The sequence below is a fragment of the Uranotaenia lowii genome, chromosome 2 (assembly GCF_029784155.1).
Source record: "Uranotaenia lowii strain MFRU-FL chromosome 2, ASM2978415v1, whole genome shotgun sequence".
Classification (NCBI taxonomy): domain Eukaryota; kingdom Metazoa; phylum Arthropoda; class Insecta; order Diptera; family Culicidae; genus Uranotaenia; species Uranotaenia lowii.
The window spans coordinates 41,654,764-41,676,900 of record NC_073692.1 but is presented as its reverse complement, the minus strand read 5'-3'; the positions used below and the strand labels follow the sequence as shown (position 1 = coordinate 41,676,900).

Sequence of the window (22,137 nt, the reverse complement as noted above, 5' to 3'; positions counted from 1 at the left end):
TTGTAAGATGTCTTTTCTACGGTATAGACAAATTTCAAAGTATTTATCTGGGTATGTTGAAACCGTAAAAAAGATTAAAATCTTAGTCAGGAAAACCGCGAAAAAACCGGGAATTTGATTATGGACATCCACTGGCCACCCTGGGTTGGTCACTCGACTAGATTTAATCATATCATATGTTACCGCCAGACTATTGTGAAAAAATTCGCGATTAAGATACCCCTCTGGAGTAGCGTAAGAAAGGCTCCTCAGTTTTAGGTACAATTTTCCCGTTTGTTTGGATAACGTACTGCTACCCCTATCCTGAATTTCGGACCCCTACTGATCATTATTTTCGTGAATTACCTATGTACAGTACAGTCCAACATACTGTTTTATGCTGACGAACTAAAACTGTTTACCTTTAGATACCTATTTAATTCCATTCGTGTGCGTTGGTAAATCAACTTCGGTTATCAACCCTCAGGATTGACTTTGGAGAATATCAAGTCTATTCTTAACCTAGGAGTGAAAATCGAAAATAGGTACATCCTCTGACCACACCAAACTCACGTCTGCGAAGGCTGGCCAGCGTATATTTTTTACGACTCTGTCTATAACTAGAATGTGTCAACATTTCCGCCTTCCACACAAGCATACCTGGAGATCATCGTACCAAACGCAATCACAGATCGATCATGTTTTGCCGGAACTTCTCGGATATTACCGAAGTCAGATCATGTTGAGGCGCCAACATTGAGTCAGACCACTATCTGGTGATGGTGAAGATGCGCCAGGCGCGGTCCTATGGGGGGGGTGATCGGGGTGATCACCCCCCCCCAAGCGGCAAAAAACCGTTATAAAATACCCGAAAAAGCTTGAATGTCTATAAAAAGTTGAACATTTCTTAGTATATGTGCTTTTAAATTTCCAAAATTTTCCACTCACAAATTCCCTCACTCCGTGGGGGTGTTTATTCTGCAAAACAGTTAATTTATCACTTAAAAGGCTAAATATTGAAAAAAGTCGGTCCACCAAACTCAAGCAGCTGTAACTTGTGATTCTCTGGACTGAATTATACCAAGTAACTCAACAAAAGTGTGTTGTTGAGTGTTGATTTTGAATGTACTTTTAAAGAAATGTAGGGACAACTTTTTTAAAATTGTCACTAATTTCCCTCATATACCTAAATTAACACGATTAATCAGAGCTTCTAAACTGTTGATTTTGTTTTGAATTTTAATAAAATGATAAATTTGAAAAAGTCATATAGGGGGGTGAATATGGTTATAACAATAAACAATAAAAACAAAACAATAAAAAAAAATCATTAAACTATAAACGTACGGAATCATGTGATTTTCAATTTCTTTATTTTTTAAAATTTCTACCATTTTTTATGGATTAACAGATCTTGGTCGTTCTAAGAAGTAAAAAAACCTTTGGCCTTCAAGTGTTAAATTACCTTTATTGTAAGAAATTTAAATTTAAGTCAAATTATCCATCACAGTGATCAGTTTTCCAGTAGGGGTTTAAGAAACGTATGATTTCAATTGACTATCTAACTTCCTAATCTTTATTTTTGTCTTTTAGTCACCAATATTTCACTAAACAAATTCAATCGTTATAAATAACAAGTGTTTATGCCGCATTAAATTCATTTTTGATGAAGTTTTGAGCAGCGAAAAGCTTCCCATTTGGTTTTTTTGTATTTCAAAATTTTTTTTGAATCGAAGGAAAATCATCAATTCAGAATCAGGAAAAATCAATCTTATGTAACTTCACTTAAAGAAAAAAAAAACTAATACATATCAGAAATTTGAATATAAATTTGAATTTAAAATTTTGTTTTTTTCTTTTGTTTACATCTGGTTTATTGAGAATTTTTAAACTTTATAAGGTCATATCAGATGTCTTATGCTTACCTCATTTTAAAATCTAAAGAAGAGCTATTTTCGCTAGCGTTTACAAGGAATTCTAGACTTATTGCAAAATAAGAATTCAGGTTCTGAATCACAGTAAAGATTCTCTTTCGCGAGTTTTTTCACCCTCAATTTTCCACCATTGAATTATGAATTATAAACATAAAATAAATAACCTATATTATGAAATTCATAAACAAAAATTTAAATTTTAGATCTGTTTTTATTGAACTCTGTTTGAAATGTATCACATCAAACATTCATATTATGGATGACCAAAAAATTCAAGTACTGCCAAACAGAAATCGAATATAAAATATTCGTACCTAGTTAAAGTTTAAATTTTTTAAAATCTTTTCAAGAGATTTCAGCAACAATTAATCGAAAAAGGAGATCATATGTTATGACTCGCGTGCGTTCTCTATGAGTTTTTAGAGCCAAAAAGGAACAAAAAAGTATATATATAAAAGCTGTTTCAAGCTGAAGGAATTGGTGTTGGCGATAGAGATTCAAATTCATCTCCAGAACCCAAAATCTGCATTCAAAACTTTAACACAAGGAAACAAAACTCGTATTTTTCGAGGTGCAAAGAATTTGAAAACTGATTTCGACTTATTTAGGAGCACTAAATGCAAATTTGTATTTTTTTATCAGTTCTTGATTCTCGTATAAATTTTGAAATACAAGGTTATACAAATAATTTTTTTGCACTTTTTAGAAAAAGTGTAGAATATAACAAGAAAACAGGTTTTAACATAATGATCAATTTTCATGAAGACTGTGAGTAATTTACCATGAGAAAAACTGATAGAAGTAAGTATCTTGCCCCATTTTGTAAAATAAGATGATTATCTGGATGAAATATGTATTTTTTCCTGGAGTTTGTTACTTTTTGTCATTCTTCCCTCTAATCTGTATCGTTGAATGAATAAAGGATAATGAAAAGATTTCACATATTTTTGTTGTTCATGTAGGTTAGTTACTTCATCAATTATCATTGATCGATGTCACTCTACTGCTAAGTTTTAAAATTAATAAATGCCAGAGAATAAGAAGGGGAGAAAAAGTCTGACAAAAACATCGAGTTTGAGACGCAAACATCTTCCAAAATCAGTTTGCCTCCGTTTAATTTTTCCCTTATGAATTAAAAGTACCCCCTTATCATTCCAATATTTTTCCGGCAACAAGGCAATCTATTATGCTAAACAGTCAGAAGATATTTTAGTGCTTTCAGCTTATCTACACAATAATATTGAAATTTTAAGTTAAAATTTAGCTTAAGGTTTGATATTCTGAATCTGAAAGCTTGGCCATTTCAATTGCAAATGATTGAGACTCTACACTAAAAAAAAGGATTACATTCAGAATTATTCCTTCATTTCATAATTTTTTATAGTTCAAAATTATTTAAAAATTAGGAATTATGTGAAGGTACCTACATGAACAATGAAAAAGATTAATCAGTTTATATTGTTAATTATTTGTTGTAAATAGTACAATTAAAATTGAAAATTTTTAATGATAACTTTAAATTCAAGAGCAAATCTAATAAAATAAGGTTCCAGAAGCTTCATATTTAGAAACTGATTTTGATAAACGGTTTTCTACTTAATTTATATTTAAAGTGTTGATTTTATATATTGTGTTTCAAAATTTGAAAAAAATAATACTAAATTTACAAATCACGATTCAGTAAAATACCCCAATGAAGTATTCAATGTCCGTTAGTTATGTTTGTTTATTAGTTTATCGACCTTATCGGTGAAAAGTGAAATAGTTCCGATAAATTATAAAATACCAGAGGGCTTATATTTAGAAGCTGAGGGAAAAAAATAAGATAGTTTGAATATTTTTTTCTACATTTTCATCTTTCAACAACGTGTGTATTATTTTCATTGAAAAACTTACATTCAAAACGAAAAATTCTTTAAAGAGCTCTTGAAGTGTCAATTTTAAAACACCAGATATACCTACAAATTAAAAAAAAATTATCAACATTTTTTCGCAGTGGATATTAAAGATTCACTCATGGTTGTTAAATAAAAGGATGTGTAAGTAGTGTAGAAGAATATAGAAATGAGTAAATAGAGAAACTTTAATAAAGTTTTCATTATTCATCTCTTGTTTAAATACATGTTGTTCAGTGATATTCATGGGGGAAGGAGGAGCAGTGTGCAGCTTATATTGTAGACTCATTTGCTACTGACCATCCCCCCCCCCCCGCAACCCCTCCCTTCTACTTCCACTCACTCAAATGATTGTTTTTTCACTAGATATTAACGTTCCTTTATATTGACTGATTTTTGAAAATTGGAAAATCACCCCCCCCAAGAGCCAGCTCTAGGACCGCCCCTGAGATGCGCCTTAAACTTTCCGCAGAGACCAACATACGAAACTGACGCCCGCCTCGGTTAAATATCACACGACTGAAGCAACCTGAGGTCGCGGTAGACTACGGAAACACGAAAGCTCTATCAGAAACTCAACGCATACCGCCGAAGTGTGCCGGGATAAGGCCGAAGTCATCCTGACTGACAATCGTGAGGTAATCAAAAAGTGGAAGCAGCCCTTCGATGAACACATGAACGGCGCACAAGCAGAAGACCAAGACGATGGGAGGAGGTACAGCGCCGGCGTAGCCAACGACGAGGTGGAACCAATCCCAACGATGAGTGAAACAAGAAAGCTTTTCGCCAGCTGAATAGCAATAAGTCGGTTGGCAAGGATAGCATCGCAGCTGAACTCATCAAAATGGGCTCGGACAGGTTGGTCGATTGCCTACACCGGTTGATGGTCCGGATCTGGGACACAGAACAGCAATCGGAGGAGTGGAAGGAGGGGCTAATATGCCCGATCTACAAGAAGGGCGACAAGTTGGACTGTGAGAACTACTACAAAGTGTAGTCCCGAATCCTACTCTACCGCCTAACGCCACAAGTAAACAGATTCGTGAGAAGTCATCAGGCCGGTTTCACGAAGGGCGATCTACGACGGAATAGATTTTCAAATTACCGCAAATCCTCCAAAATGCCATAAACACCACCTATTCATCGACTTCAAAGCCACATACGACACGATCGACCGTGAAAAGCTGTGAAAAATCATGGACGAGAACGGCTTCAGGCAAGCTGACAAAACTGATCAAGACGACGATGGATTTAACGCAGTGCTGTGTGCGGATCTAGCGTGAATTGTCGAGTTCATTCGAATCACGCAGGGGGCTTCGACAATGCGATCGTGATGGTCTATCCTGCATGATGTTCAACGTATCGCGTTCGACGAACGATGGGCGGAACGCGCGGAACGATTTTACAACAAATCCAACTTAACTGCTTTGACGATGACATTGATGTAGTCGGCAGATCATCTGCGGCGATGGAAGAGATCTACCGCAAATTGAAACGCGAAGCAGGAAGGATGATTAACAGGTCCAAGACGAAGTCATGCTGGCCTCAGACCGATCGAGCCCGCTTGTTCAGTTGTAACACGGTAAGTCGAAGACTTTGTCTATCTCAGTTCACTAGCGACTGCAGACAAAGACACCAGCCGTGAGATCCGGCGGCGAATGATCAGCGGAAGTCGTGCATCCTATGGACTTCACAAGCAACTGCCGTCGAGAGGACTTAGCTCTCGCACAAAGTTTGTTTGTTTGTTTGTTTATTACAGTAGCGTAAGGTCTTCACCTTTTTAATTACTACATACGGTATTCTAATTCTGATTTCTTCACTTCTTAAATTTACGAACTTTTTCCTTAACAAATTACTAACAATTATTCCAAAAATGTAGGCATTCCCTCTTAAAAATTACTTCTGACGTTTGACGCTTTAAGTCGGCTGGTAATCTATTCCAGTTAACCACGCCACGCCAAAGTGTAACCTATACACGACGCGAACCCAGTATCCAGAAGATGGTGAAGGAAGGCCGGGATACGCTGGGCAGGACATGTTGCGAGAATGCCGGGCGACTGTCTTGCAAAACAGGTGTTTGCTACGTATTCGGTAGGAACAAAATGAGCGAGGTGATGAGACCAAGTGGAGCGTGATATGGCAAATGTGGCGTGCCCGATAAATTGAAGAACAGTTACCATGAACCGAGTGAATTGGAGGAATATTGTTCATAAGGGCATTTCGTGAGACGACATTTTTGACGGTCGCTATAGTAGGTAGGAGTCGATTTCTTTGTTGTTTGACGTGCCCATAATTTATCGATGGCGCCTTCTGTTACCGGGTAAAAATTAAAAAAAAGTCAAATCGCTGGTCCACTGATGGCATGGATTCGATTCCCATCTCTGTACTGGGTGTTGTATGTTAATCTTAAGTTGTCCACGTCATTTATTCAGTCTATAAAAGTCTGAATTGGCTAAGACGGTGTATGCCTTTTTCAGATAGTTCTGCATGCTACCTAACAAAGACGTTCAAAAAGACAGGAAACAGAAAAAAACTATCTTCCAATGATAAGGCAACGTGCAAACGTTTCGCCGGGACTTAGGAGCATCTTTTCGGAGCCACACTAAGTCGGTAGCGAGTGAAAAAATGACTAAGCATCTCCTCTAACCTAGTAGCACAACGAATGAAAAAACTAAAAAAAAACTTACCTTTTACTGCCACACTGCTAAAGTCCACCTTCGTCCGGTGGATCGGTTGTTGTTCAGCTTCCGAAAAAGTAGAGGTATCCTGATGGTTCCGTGATCTTCGATTTCGTCGCAGTGTTTTATCGAATTGGTGGCGTAACACGATCGATGTTGGGGCCACCACACAACAACAAAACTCCCGCGAAAACAAGCAATTTATATTCAAATGTTGAGGCAGCCTCAGTTCAACTTTCTGTCAACGATCCACGAACCAAACCCCCTGCTAGTCAGCAGACAAAGAATGGCCACTGTTTTGGTTTTATGTGGAACCGGAATGCTTCAGCTTCCAATATTGGTTTTTACTGTCTTCTCGAGGGGCACTAGTTTGTTTGGGGGTACCTACAACCAGCTTAACTGGACTCAACCAGTGTTGTTTTATCACACTTATTTTTTTCTTCTAGGGGGGATGAATCACCTAAGCGGCCACACTTTACCGAAACTTATCACTCGCCTAGATTTGATTGGAGGCCTAGCGACCACTCGAAGATCGGTCGAAAGTTCACGGAAAGGACTAACTTTTGTGGACACGGTTGGAGGTTGATGGCGTGTAAAGGGCAAAAGTGGTCCAAACAACTTTTCTAAGCGCGATGCAGCTCCATCCAGGTTCTACGCGAGCGTGCCATAAGTCGCGGGTATGAGGTCGCGGCGCACACTATTCCAGACCAAACAACCGACGGAGGCTTTTTGGGTATTGGAATGCAACGGATTCCGAGAGAAAAACGTGTCTGCTCCAGCTGGATTCACGAACGAAACTGATGTTTGCGCCAGCAGCCTCTTAAGTTGGACGCGAACAGCAGCACGCTAAACAAAGCTTAGCGCGGAGCGAGTTTTTACGCGATGAATCATAAGCTTGGAGCAGAACGCGCGCGGCTCCCGATTAGCGCTTCCAGCTATAACGTCACTCGAAAAGTAGTGTGCGCACACACGATTCGATAACCAACCAAACCTCTAGCTCTTTTTTCTCTCAACCAACCATCAATGGGGAGCTACACGTGAGAGAGGATTTCGCGCAGCTTCTTGCTCCCCCCAAGAGGTGTTTGGGGCTAACGACTTGCCCGGCGCAATGCCAGCATAATTGGCTGTGTAGGTGGTTCCGGAGAGATCCATTCTCGTCCAACGACGAGAAATGTTCCTTCCGCGGCGCTCCGTCGTCGTCGTCGTGGGAGAAAGCTTTGGATCCGAACCTACAAGACCAGATCAGACCCGCCGAGGATCACGCGCTTCAATTAGGAATTCTACTCCACTCACAGTTAGGTATTTTGTTGTTTTGGTTTTAGTTCCTTCATTCTCTAGAGATCGCTCGAAAGCGCACTTTTCTCAATGGATTTGAGTAGGTAAATAACCAGCAGCGTGGATTAGATTATTTTTTTCCGATTCATCCCATTGTGAGTCATGGATTTGCTCCATGCGTCGTCGATAGGCTTTTGGAGTTGTTAATTGGCAGGTCATACAGGGTTTTTATTTGATCGGATGGTGCTCTTGGTTAACATCGATTTAAATATGCAGAAGTTTTGGAGTGTGAGCTTTGATAGGATTCGCAGTGGATCTGCAATTATATACATCTATGTAAGTTGTGTAATCGAGTCAACGAGAGAAATGAACTTTTCGCAGCAACATTTTTATTTCTATGAAGACTATCGAATGGTCCTCCGAGGGATCGGGATGAATAAGCCAGTGATGCTTAAAATCCCTTGAGAAAAAAAAAAGTCCTCCGAGGGAAATATTCAGGCTCTGGAGTGGCCAACTCGAAGTTCAGATAAGAATGAATTTGAAAACGTAAGGGTTATTCTCACCAGGCGTATCTACAGTGAAAATTTTATCAGTTAGCGAATTGCGAACATGTGCAAGAGACGAAGCAACATTAAAATTAAAAATTTATTAAGACGAGTGTTTGTTGATTTTTTCAACCTTTTATCTAATGTCAGAGAAAAGTTACAATTACCGTAATCCGGGGTAATATTGATCACTTTTTTTTCTAGAGATGTACCGAATATTCGGGCGGCCGAATATTCAGCGCCAAATACCCCAAAAAAACCGTTAAGCCGAATATTCGGATCACCGAATAGTTGAGCTAGGTATTCGGTCAAATAGGCCGAATATTTAATTTTTTTTTAAATATTCAAGAAAAGAATTGCCAAATTTTTTAACTGATGTTGGATAATTTATAAAATATCCAAAAGTAATGTTGAAAATGCTTCAAAAACATTAAAAACTTATGTTTTCAGCAAATCATTTTAGATGTATCCGTGTATTTTTGATTATCGTTTATTCCAATTTTTTTATATATCCAGACTTGCGCATAAACCAAATAAAGAATTCGAGAAAATTTAAATCTGACCGGGATGGCCACATGTTTTTAAACTTCCCGGATTTTACCCGGGTTTATTCAGATTTTTTGCTATATAAAATTAAAAAAAAAATCAAATGTCTTTTTGGAAATTGTAATCTTTGTGTTATTTGCTAAATACGAATTGAACACTGCTGAGTTGTAATTCGATAAAAACTTTAAATTTCAACATTTTTTTTTCTTTTTCCCCTTGTATGTTTGACAATAATGCCTAGGTCAAAGACATTAATAAATAAATAAATTTTAAACTGGAGACTTTTTAACTAGATGTATTTTATTGGTGTATTTTACCAATACACGCAAGTACAAATTTTTTTCCAGAATTTTTAATTTTGTTCCTGATTTTGAACTTGAGAAGTCACAGGTACAGCTAGTTTCTGTTCAGATTTTCCTTTTTTTTACAAGTTTTTCAAAAAATCGTTCAGACCCGGCCGTGTGTATACGTGTCGTAGAAAGTAGTGTATGCTTAAGGTTAAAAATCATCGTTCTTGTTGGGAACTATTTTGATGACATTTGGCAAAAATTAGCCATTCATCTAACTCGATATAAAAATAAGCAATTACGCGATCAATCATCTGATGTCCTTTCAGCTAACGGTGACATTTTGAAAATCCAAGAAACCTCTACTTAAAGAAGATATGATACATCTGGTTGGGAATAAGCGACTTAACTGAGGGCATTAAAAAGATCAAATGAAATGAAAAAAAAAAATGAAAATAAACAACTTGACAAATTTGACTATATCGATTTTTTTTTTGGAAACTTACCAAATTAGCAAAATTAACAAAATTAACTAAATTGACAAAATTATCAAAATTATTATTCATTATCAAAATTGAAAAAAAAAATCAAAATTGATAAAACTGCCATAATTTACATAAATGACAGAATTGTATCAATTTTGTCAAAATGACAAAAGCAATGAATTTCTTTTCAAGTTTGTATTTTTTTCAATTTTGTCATTTTTTGTTGTTGTTGTCGTTTTTGTCAATTTTGTTACTGTATTTCAAAAGATGTTTGACTTGAAACTGTTTATCGGTGCTTTTAATTTTAAACCTCAGTTTCCTTAGAGATGCATTTTTTGGGGTCCGTAGCTATGTTTAAACTGAAAATGATTCAGATTCAGAATTATGATTGAAAATATAATGTAGCAAAGAATTCGAATCAATTTTTTCTCATGTACCATCATGTCACCATCTACCGCCCAGTTAAGCGGTTTTTCAACTTCAAACATGTGTATTCAAAAAACGACGGCAGATTTTTATTCGCTTTCTTTTCCAATACATCTCAAAACTGCTCTTCTTTAAATAAAAAATTTAGTGGAATGCGAAAAATGTACACTTTTAAAAATAATTAACTAAACGTTGAGGTGTTCAACTGGCCCTATTACCGCCCACTCGACTTTTTCGGGTATCGATAATGTTTTCTTAAGGAAAAACTATCTAACAACACGGAAACTGTTCTTTTTAATATTGTCCATGTAACGAGCTGTCAAAACCATATTTTGGATCTTGAGAGAATACATTTTGTGAAATCTTTCCCGCAAATTTTGTACAAATTTTTACAAAGTGCGTTGACTGACAAAATGATGATTCCCGGCAAACAGCCTCAAGTAATCGGTTACTTTCAGCTATAAAACATCATTTTCTAACGTAATCAAACTAAATGCTTCTTACAATTTACACTTTTGACACAATACATGCGTTTAAAACAAAGAAATTGTGCGTGACCGGTAATTAGGAATCCACACTTTTATTTATACACCAATTACCGCCCATCACTAAACGCTTCAAAAAACAACAACTATTGAAAAAATCGAAAATTTTCCGATGCAAATCTATTCTACAAAAATCAAACTATCGTTTCAAGTCGATTGTAGGACAAATAGGTACTATTTAGTAAACAAAACCCTTTTTTTCCCTAGGAGCACAGTTATGCTTAGTTCGCTAACAGGCGTCGAATTCAATAATTTGACCGGAAACGAAAAACCAAATATTTTATTTCTGGCTATAGTTAGCATAATTAAGTGATGATTTTTCAGTGAAATGGTCGAACAATGATGCCGACACAGAACACAGATCTTATTTTTGGAGAAAAAATTCCAGTTTTTTCGAAATACACACAAAAGGGTGATTTTGGGCGGTAAATGGTGTCTGGGCGGTGAATGGTGACTTGATGGTATATTCTTTATTTTAATTTTTAAAGAGCTAAAGTTAATTTGTATTTTTTTCAATTGTTAACACTGTGAATTGGATTCCGAATACCGATAGAGAATTTATATTCAGAATTCAGATTAAAATTCATGGTTAGAATTCAGATCTAGAATCTAGAAAGATCTAGATTCAGTAATTAGGATTTAAATTTAGATGCAGAATCATAATTAAGAATCATAGTTTAGTGTGAAAACAGCAGGTTAATTCCTTGTTAAAAAATCGTACAAAAAAAAAGAATCATCAGTATTTAGCTAAGAAATCAGATTAATATTAAATACTCAAATATAGATTTGGAATTCACAATTATGCATTCCATTTAAAATTTAAAATTGGGAACATTAGATTCCGCCCGTCCGGATTAAACGTGTTCACCACATGTAAGCTTCAGACCAACAAAATTTCATTGCATAGGTTAAGGTAGTGAGTGACACCTCTATCCCGGCCTTTCTTTTCCTAAATAAAAATGTTGCGGGGTAAAGCATGGTGTACGTTTTGGGGGGGGGGGGGGGGGGGGGGGTAGGGTCTAACACTTTCAAAAAATCGATTTTTTTATTTTCTTATTGTAAAACATTTCAAGAATGTTGTGTCAAATTTTCAAGTCAATTGTAGCAAAACTGTAGAAGTTATAGGCCTTTATCTCCTCCTATCTAATACTGCAAGAAAGCAAGAGCAGAAACTTCAAACGCGTTTTTCTCGAAAGCACATTTTTAAAGTTCGTGGACATCGTCATTTGAAAACTACTTATCCGTTTTTTTCAAATTTGGAACATATTTTCTACATATAAAATACCAGACCCCAACGTTTTTCTTTTTTTGTTTTTTTTACTTTGGGGAGATTTTACAGATAAAAAATGGCGGATTTTTTTCGAGAAAAATCGTAGTTTTTACTTCAAACAGCCACAAAAATTTCGTAAAAACAATTTTAAGTTAAATAAAAACGTTGGGGTCCAGAAACACATCTTTTAAAAATATTTTGCTCTCATTTTTTGACTTCAGATGATTCTGTGCTGAAATACAGTGTCCACCGCAAATCCTGTTTTCTAAAAGGCATCCTCGAAAGTGCTCCTTCACCGGCTCATTTTTTAATATTTTTCTACGAAAAAATTACTAAATATTCTTTTAACAATGCTTTGTACAATACAAAAATTTTTAATACATTTGTTTGAACGATAGCTCTAGAAAAAATCGTGAAAATGGTGTTTTTTTTACCCGTTAGACCCTACCCTACCCTCGCAAAAATGCTCTTTCGCTTTTTTTTTACATCTGTAAATTTTCTCCTAACTTTTCTATATTTCTATCCATCTTTATAAATTTTCATTTCTGATATTCTTTTTCCAAGTATATACATTTTCACCGATATGCCGAAAAATTTTTTACAAAAATCAATTACACGGTGGTTAACTTATCTTAAAAAAGAAGATAAGATTCAGAATTATATTTTGAATATAGATCTAAAATCTGGTGACGATGATTGTACCGATTAAGAATCCATATTTTAAATTTATATATTCAAAGGTTGGGCGTTCCATTCCTGAAATTTATTCATTTTTGTCAGTTTTGTAGTTTTTTTTCAATTTAGTCATTTTCATCATTTTTGCCATTTTTGTTGTTAGGTTTTGATGTGCTGATTATCTCGGTCGGTTTCAACTCGTTTCTTTGAACGTATGATCCGGACGATGCACACCAACTCAACTTCTCGAATGGCATGTCTAGGAACGACATAAACACGAGCGACTTGAAAGAAATTGAGATAGTGTGCTTTGTCCGCAAGCGTCCCTTATGTCGTATTCTCCTTCCAAAGCAACCTTTGCCTGCGAATATAGCGTTGGCCGAAGTATCGAAGTTACAATCGCTATCGTACCATGCGATGTAGGAATGATGTCCCAATGATTGATTATTCTTATTTCGATTTCGAAGTCATGTGTAATTTGGCGTCATATTTACGATCATCTTGATAAGTGATTGTTGGACGTTGCTAGCCAGCCAAATGGATACGCTTTGTTTTGGGATGATAATTTTTATGTACTATAAAAAAGGATTTTTTTCGTTATTGAACGAAGGGTACGAAATTCACACTAAAGTACACATAAATACACAGACATCGTCAAAACTCGTCGAGCGGATCCGATAAAGGTATGTCTAAGACCCATAATTAATGATCTTTCAAATCGACCGATAGCTATACCTTTCTGTAAGAAAAGCCTAAAGATGTGATGCTATTTCCATGATTTTTAAATAAAATACACGTTAGACATAAACACATTGGCCATTTAATTTGTATAAATCAAATAACATAACCAATGTCATCAGATTTTATGATTTTTGGCATTTCGGTAGATTATACATTCTTATAGAAAGAATATCAAAAGAAAGTAATGAAAACTACTGATGGATAGATTAGATTAGGAAGCATGAAAGGTGTTGAAAATGAGGCGAGAGCGTGTCATGAGAAAACTTTTTGCCGTACAAGACCATTTGTCCCGCACCATATTATTGTCTAGAAGATGCAAAGTCGATAGGCCCATTTTGCCTTGATCTATACATTGATACATGGATGGATCGAAGCACATGTTTTCGCTTCTGTTCTCCATGTCAGGGCGGCGTGCGATGAACAACAACGTCCTGATGGTGTTCGGGTATTGGACTAGGCAGTAGATCGAAGAGAAACAACTTGTTTCTATGATTGACAAAGTGAGACCAAATTTTATTTTCACTCAAACTTATTTTTTAACTATTCCAAGTCCAAGGCTTGCTTGATCATCGACGGATGTATTCCAGCAGCATCTCGGAAATGAATCGTAATCGGCTTTGATCGGATCATGTGGAAATCTTGTAGCAAACGATCAATCCACAAAAGTTCCTTACAACATTCTGCAAAGCTGATGAACTCGGCTTCGGTGCTACTTAGGGCAACACACTTCTGCTTCCTCGAGCCCCAACAAATCGGACCGTCACCCATCAGGAAAATGTAACCAGAATTGGACTGGTTTTTGCGTCTCCTGCCCAATCCGCATCCACGTAGGCTGGTAGCTTCTGGTCATTCGGTCCAAGGACTAGTTGATGGTCCACAGTGTGCTTGAGGTATCGCAGAATCCGTTTCGCCTCGTTCCAATCCGCTTGGCTGGGACTGCTAGCAGATCGACCAAAGGTCGATACACTCACAGCTTTGTCCGGTCGAGTATTCACTGCTACATAAAACAAACCACCGATTAAGCTGGCATACTGTTGGTTGTTGGGCATCTTCTCCGTCTCCTCCTTTTGCTGTTGGTGGCCAGGATCCAAAGGAATTTTCGACGTCTTCGCTTGATCCATTCCAAATCTCTCTAAAAGTTTCTTGATGTAACTTTTCTGGCTGAAAGTAAACCCGACTTCGTCACGCTGAACTTGGATTCCCAGGAAATGGCGAATATCTGCCAGGGATGTTGTAGTGAAGAAACGGTTTAACGATTGGATCAATCTGCATACTGTTTCTCGTCTTCTTCTTTCTTTTGCTGACTGATTTTCCTCAGTCAGCGGGGTATTTTGGCACAGCTTTGTTTGCTATATTGCCAACGATGTTTTGTTTATAGTCTGTTATGGACTTCCCTTCTTGTGTGTGTGGTTTTTCAGAGACAGAGAACGTTCGACCTTAAATTTCGAGTTTGGATTCCTTAAAGTAGGCTACTACTTTTTTGTTTTGTTTTTTGTTGTAAATCAAGTTCCAATCGTGCTCTCGTCGAGTGAGGTTCACTTTTCGTGTTTGTTAAGCGTCGGTGTTATCTCGGGCAATTTTGTATAGTTTAAAGCACATTTTCAAATTGATTTTGAAACGGTGTTAAATCATAAATAATCGCTACTAAATAGTCGCAAAATATCGCCGGGTCTCTTTCGATTCAAAATTCAGTCCAAATCTTAAAGATATGTGAATTTTACGTACAAGTGTCAAGGAAAATAATGTGTGCGAAGTGCAAATTGTGGATAGAAGTTACTTTATTAAAACGAAAGTATTTCAAAAGTCTAGTGAAAAGAATGATGGAGGTGTTCGGTTTGAAATTAACGCAAAAAATTATAAAAATGCGATACGGTGATTTGAAATTAACGCAAGCAAGAAAAATGCGATACAATGATGCGCGTACGGGAGGGATGCATGTTGCTAGTGTGTGTGCAAAATTATATGTTTCGTGTGGATGCGGAGAGTTTCGTGCAGTTCGTGCACCATGTAGCTTTATACAGTGAGGGGCAAAATAAAGTGTCCAAATTATTTTTTTTCAATTTCTTTTATTTTTCTGGTTAAAATTCAACGAAAACACATCGTAATCATTTTTAAAATATTGTTTATTATGTTCTTTTCAATTTTTGTTAATGTTGCGCTGGAAAAAAAAGAAAGTTTTTCTGATAGATAAAAAACAGTTAATATTCCAAAAAAAAAAGGGGCAAAATAAAGTGTCCAGATCAGTACAGCTTCAAATAATTCAAACTGAAGGCAAACAAGAACGATTTAATAATGGGTATGGCCTCCTTCAGCCTTCAACACCTCCTGCAAGCGCTTCGGCACACTTTCAACAAGGTTGTGCAAGTGTTGTGGGTCGAGTTCCTCCCACGCATGCTCCATGGCATCAAAATAAGTATTTTTAATTTGTCACACCAGTCTTATCAATCAGAGCATCGAGGATGGCCCACAGATTTTCGATGGGGTTCAGATCAGGACTTTGTGAAGGCCATTCAAGGGGTTTGATGTGGCAGGAACGGGAAAATGACCTCATCAGATTGGCCGTATGCTTCGGATCGTTATTCTGCTGTAAAACGAAGCGCTCTCCGAGGCCCGTCTTGATGAGGGATACCTCGAGGTTTTCCGGCAGGATATTGCAATATGACTCAGCTGTCATGATTCCGTCAATTTTTACCAAATTGCTCACCCCACCCCAAGAAAAGCACCCCCACACCATCACGTTACTTCCTCCGTTGCTCCGTGCTCGATACCAATCGAAAACGCTTACTGAAGAAGATAGTAAGTTGCTATCGAAATACCGGTATCTGAACTTTTCATTTACCGTGGTTGAATTAAAAGGAATCTTTCGATTGCTTTGATTCAGAGGAAAACATTGTTGTGGGCCGACGAATCCAAATTTGAGCTATTCAACCGGAAGAAGCGGGATCATATGTGGCGCAAGTCGGGTGAGGAGCTCCAAGACCGCCATATCCAAGGAACAGTCAAGCACGGAGGAAGTAACGTGATGGTGTGGGGGTGCTTTTCTTGGGGTGGGGTGGTAAAAATTTGGTAAAAATTGATGGAACCATGACAGCTGAGTCATATTGCAATGTCCAGCCGGAAAACCTCGAGGTATCCCTCATCAAGACGGGCCTCGGAGAGCGCTTCGTTTTACAGCAGAATAACGATCCGAAGCATACGGCCAATCTGATGAGGTCATTTTCCCGTTCCTGCCACATCAAACCCCTTGAATGGCCTTCACAAAGTCCTGATCTGAACCCCATCGAAAATCTGTGGGCCATCCTCGATGCTCTGATTGATAAGACTGGTGTGACAAATAAAAGTACTTATTTTGATGCCCTGGAGCATGCGTGGGAGGAACTCGACCCACAACACTTGCACAACCTTGTTGAAAGTGTGCCGAAGCGCTTGCAGGAGGTGTTGAAGGCTGAAGGAGGCCATACCCATTATTAAATCGTTCTTGTTTGCCTTCAGTTTGAATTATTTGAAGCTGTACTGATTTGGACACTTTATTTTGCCCCTGTTTTTTTTTTGGAATATTAACTGTTTTTTATCTATCAGAAAAACTTTCTTTTTTTTCCAGCGCAACATTAACAAAAATTGAAAAGAACATAATAAACAATATTTTAAAAATGATTACGATTTGTTTTCGTTGAATTTTAACCAGAAAAATAAAAGAAATTGAAAAAAAATAATTTTGACACTTTATTTTGCCCCTCACTGTACGTGTGTTTGCTGGCCTACTGCGATTGCCGACAAAATTGCAATGACGAAAGTAGTTATGTTCAAACTGTGATTTTGTGTTATATTATGGGTGTTTTGCAACAAGGAGTTTTTAGAAGATCCGAATTGGAAATCGAAGCTAAGTATCATCTACAAAAAATATTTATTAATTGATCTCTTAAAATTCAATATTAAATAAATTTTCATCTGCTGGTTTTCTTGATCCCTTTCGTAGAATGAAATTCTTGAAAAGATCGAACTATAATAAACACAGTTTTTCGGTTTTCACTTTTTCTTGACCTTTTATCGTAAATGCATCTTCGAAAAGATTTGAATATTCCTTAAGAATGTTAAAGCATAGTAGAAAGTCTGAAAAAATCAACATAAACACTTTTTTTTTTAAAGTTGACCTATTACTGCTCCTTCGCCGCAAGTCTAGCGCATCTAACATCGCTGTACTAGTGAAATGATGTATTCATTACTGTATCCTTTTCAAATAACAAAACTTATTATTTGCATTATTTTTTCCTTGTTTTATCTTAATTCTATTGGTATTGTTTATTGATTTTATATCCATTATGTTTTCAATTTTCCTTACAATTACATTTTCTTTCATATATGTATAATTATGCATATATTTTAGAAGGAATGCATCTGGGGTTAACCCAAAGAAATTATTGCAAGCGGCACGGGTAGCCGGCCTTTGTAAGTTTTTGAGGGTTGGATGCCTTCCTTCGACGAACCATCGGACCGTGGAAGCCCTAGAAGAAATTCGAAGGCCAAGCCACACAGCCATAGGCAGGACCTTGCTACCGATGGGGGAACCATACATACATACATACATACATACCTCTGTGTTTTTTGTTGTAAATATCTGGCTGATATTGCGAAATTTATCCAATTCATATTTTTGCCTTACTTGGTGATGTTTTACGCAGTGAAATAGTAGATGTTCCGAATTTTCTATCACGTCGCAGGTGTCGCAGATGCAATCATCTGTTTGTTTCGTCTTCCAAAGCCAGTAACGAGAGTAGTCGTGACCGGAGAAGATGCGATTCAGAGTTCGGGTTTCGAAGTTACTGGTGTTTAAATTATGATACCAGGGTTTATGTGGAATATTATTTTGTAGTTGAAAGAACTTACTACCTTTCCCCTTTATTGCAGCATATTCTAAGTACCAGTTTTGTGCACTTTCTTCGCTCAAGTTTTCAAAAAATTTCAAGCCATCGTGGATAAAGATTTTGGTTTTTGTGGATTTGGTCCAGCTCTAGTGACCTTTTTGCCAAGGAATCAGCTATTTCATTTTTTTTTTGACATTCACATGCCCGGGGATCCATTCGATTGTAGTGTTTAGTTCGGCTATTATGTGTAGAATTTTAAAAGTCGTTTCGTCACATTCTTGTTCTTCAGCGTGGTTGCTAAGATATTCGCATCCAGATTTAGAGTCAGTCATGACTACGGCATTTAATAATCCTTCATGCTTATGTATTGTACAGCCACGAAAATTGCTTCCAGCTCGGCAGACATTATACAGACCATATTCTCCAGTTTACGACTTACTCTGTAATTTGTTCTTTCATGGATGATTCCTATTCCGCAGGTTTCATGGTTGCTCGATGCGTCCGTGTATATTATCTGTCGGTTTTTGCATTTTCCGTGTATGAGACTTAGGGTAAGTTGTTTAAGTACCTTTTTGTACGTTGCTTTTTTTCTCCATGAACCTTCTGTTAACTCTGATTTTATATTTACTTGTATTTTCTGTACATTTCTTATTGCAGGTGATATGTTATTAAGAATGTTGAAGTGAGACTGCGCCAGGCGATTGATGAAAGTTTGTTTCCCGGAACCGGCATGTTGGTTGTCTTCTAATTGCTTCTTGATCGGCGAGTTGGTGTACAAGTGTTTCACCAGCGATTGCGTATAATGTGTTCAGGGGTGTTGATTTAGTACAACCTGTTACTTTTCGGAGACATTGGTTACTTAAAATGTTAATTTTTTCCAGATTCGTCTTGCATGCTGAACCGTACACGCTACTGCCATATTCTATGCAACTTCTGAAGAAAGCATTGTACGCTAGTCTTAAAGTTTGCGGATGTGCTCCTGTTCTAATTCCACTTTGATGATAACTTTGATTATGTTTAATCTTTGTGCTAAGTTTTTTGTTAGTCCCCGTATATGAGCGCCATAGCCCAGTGCCTTGTCTAACGTGATTCCTAGATATCGATGAGTTCGTACAGATTCGTTTCGTGTTTTCTACGTAGATATCAAGATTTTTGGAGCTGTTAAGGAAGAGAAGACCTTTTGTTTTCAGTGGATTTAGCTTGAAATTTAGTTCTTCCGCTTTTGCTTTGAACCTGTGTAGATAGGCATTTCCCCTAGCGTTTACTTCGTCTAGTGTCTTGCCTTCTATCAAGACAGCGAAGTCGTCGGCGAATTGGACCATCATTACTCCGTCAATTCGGATTTTGTGTAAGCATGATGTGTAAACATTGAACAATGTTGGTGACAACACATCACCTTGTGACAAACCTTGAGTTACAAATCGTGTCATAAGAGTCTCACCTACTTGAAGCTGTATTTTTCTGTTTTTTAAGAACGATACACACCACTGTGTGTACTCAGGAGGGACATTCATTGCTATCATATTTGCCTCCAGTTTTTCAACCTTCACAGCATTGAGTTTCTCGTCTTCACAAGCTATGACAATATCGTCTAGGTAAACGACGAGATAGATTCGCTTTCCATTTTTATCGTGCACGTACAACAAGGATCGTTGATCGATTGCTTGAATTCGAGCTGCTTCAGAACGCTGTCCATTTTCTTGTTCCAGACATATCCTGCTTGCTTAAGGCCATAGAAACTCCTCCTCAAGAGACACGCGGTGCCCAGACCATCTTTTTCGTAACCAAGCGGCTGTCGTGTAGACGGTCTTTACATCTGCGTGCTTCACCAACAAACCTTTCTGGCTGGCAACCGTCACCAAGGTCCTAAATTTGACTTGACGAACCACTGGTGCGAAGACTTCGTCGTAATTGGTACCGTACCGGATCACCTCACTTTTCTCATTCAGCCTGCGTCAGAAGATCCATTTGTTGCCGACTGGTTTACGATCGGCCGGCATTGGGACCAACTCCGACGTCCCATTTTCGGTTAACGACTGCATCTTCTCGTTCATGGCGACTTTCCAAATTTCAGATTCTTCACAGTTTATGGTTTCTTCGTAAGACTTTGGTTCGGTACCGGTAGTTTTGGGAAAATAAACAGGAACTTTACCTTTGATATTAACTACGGGTTGAACGTCTCAGCGGTGTTCGTTCGGCATCACTCTCGATTTCATACGTGGTATCGTAAGTGCTGGTGTCGAATCCTCGATCTGCATCGTCGGAAAATGCATTGTCTTCGCACAAAACATTTTCGTTCGCGGGTTCTGGCTCTTCGTTGGCAGTAAAATCGACTCGTATTCTAAGGTTTTCGTCTCAGCTAAGCCATCTTCTTCCATCTCGATGAAGCAGACGTCACGGCTAATCACAACTAACTTGGATAGTACTTGGATCGATAAACTTAAACACCTTGTGATCAATTGATTTGTCAATGAATGTGAGCTTGACGGCTTTCGGATTCAGCTTCTTCCACTGCGGCGATGGGACTTTTACGGAAGCAGTGCAACCGAAAAGATGTAGGTCTGCATAGCTCGGCATCTTCCCAAACCATAATTCGAACGGCATCTTTTCCAGGATTCTTGATTCTTGGTGTTCTGCAGATACTTGGCGGTATAAATTGCTTCCGCCCAGAATCGGTAACCCATCTTGGCATCTTGAACCAAACAGCGTACCATCTCCACCAGGCTCCTTGGGCAGGTGTTTCGGGGCAATTCCGCTTGAAATGACCCGGTTTTCCACAGAAGTTACATACAGCCCTCCTTCCGGATTCGTTTCGGCCCGTTCTGAGAAGTGCTTCACTGGGGCGTACCTTCTTTAACCGCTTCTGTGCCTCGTCGAGTAATTTTCGATTAACTAAATCCATCGTCAGCTCGCCGTCAAATGTGCTTTCAAGTGGCGGTGATGAGCGCGTCGTAGGAGTCGAGCATGCTTGGCATCACCACGGGAACCTTCATTAGCTCGTCCATGGCTTGACTGGCGTTTTCCAAACATTGGAACAACTCGTTCCAGACTTCCGTAGCGTCCGGGGTAACGCCGCTCACAAACTTCCGAAGGTTCTCTCGAATCAGGAGCATTTCGGTCTTGAACCTCTAGCACTTATATCCTCAACTCCTCAGCTTTTCAATGCTGAACCGACTTCCGTCCATCCTCAACAATCTTCTAGAAGCGTTAACTACTTGCAGAGAACTTAAAAAGCCGTTGGCCCATAACCTATTGGATTAGGTGGTAGATCGAAAGGAAACTACTTATTTCTATGATGGAGAAAGCAAGACTATTTTCTTCAAACTGGAATAATTATAATTCGATTTGGCTACTCACCCACTATATTCTTCAGACTTGGCCCCCACCGACTGTTATCTGTTCACAAATCTGAAAAGGTGGCTCCAGAGAAAAGATCAAACAGAATCAGGGAGTCATTGGGGAAACTAAGGCATATTTCGAAGGCTTAGATGTTTCGTATAACAGAAAAACCATCGAAATGGGACACAACTAGAGCTATACATCCATTTGCTTTAAATTTTGACAATTATTATAGGAATATCACTTCAGTGCAACTTCAGTGGTTTTCTCCGTCACTTTTTAAGTCTTTTTCGGCAAAAATTTCAAAAAGGCTGTGATATCCACTACTCCGCAAGTAATATCTTCTGAAATCGTTCAGTTTATTTTTTTTGTGATAAATAAGTGTTGTTATTATTGGTAATTTTTCATTTAGTTCTCTTCCTTCATCCGCAATCTGTGTGTACGTGTGTGTAGTTGCCTTTTCAGAATGCCTTTTTTCTGTATTCTTCTTATTAAACAGCGTTTTTTTTCGTTTAAATTTGTTATTCACTTTGATTTCCTCTCGGATCTCGGACCGCTTTTTTTTGTTTGTTTATTTTAATTTGTTACCTCATTTATAGTTTACTTTATACTTCATTTTGTTTTGTTTTCCCTCCTACTACTTCTGGTTTTTTTT

At 37.8% G+C, this 22,137-nt stretch overlaps 2 protein-coding genes across 2 annotated transcripts in view; both read right to left on the bottom strand.

Annotated features, from left to right (window-relative positions):
* Positions 1–7,065, bottom strand: part of LOC129748623 (stress-activated protein kinase JNK-like) — a 40,418-nt gene extending 33,353 nt beyond the window's left edge. Inside the window, exon 1 of the mRNA XM_055743285.1 lies at positions 6,496–7,065. The gene's annotated coding sequence lies outside the window, so the exon portion shown is untranslated. The remainder of the gene's footprint in view (positions 1–6,495) is intronic.
* Positions 7,066–14,048: 6,983 nt separating this feature from the next.
* The window catches only part of LOC129741310 (ATP-binding cassette sub-family G member 1-like), a 50,643-nt gene continuing 42,554 nt past the window's right edge, over positions 14,049–22,137 (bottom strand). Inside the window, exon 7 of the mRNA XM_055733032.1 lies at positions 14,049–14,500. Coding sequence (XP_055589007.1) covers positions 14,049–14,500 — 452 coding nt within the window. The remainder of the gene's footprint in view (positions 14,501–22,137) is intronic.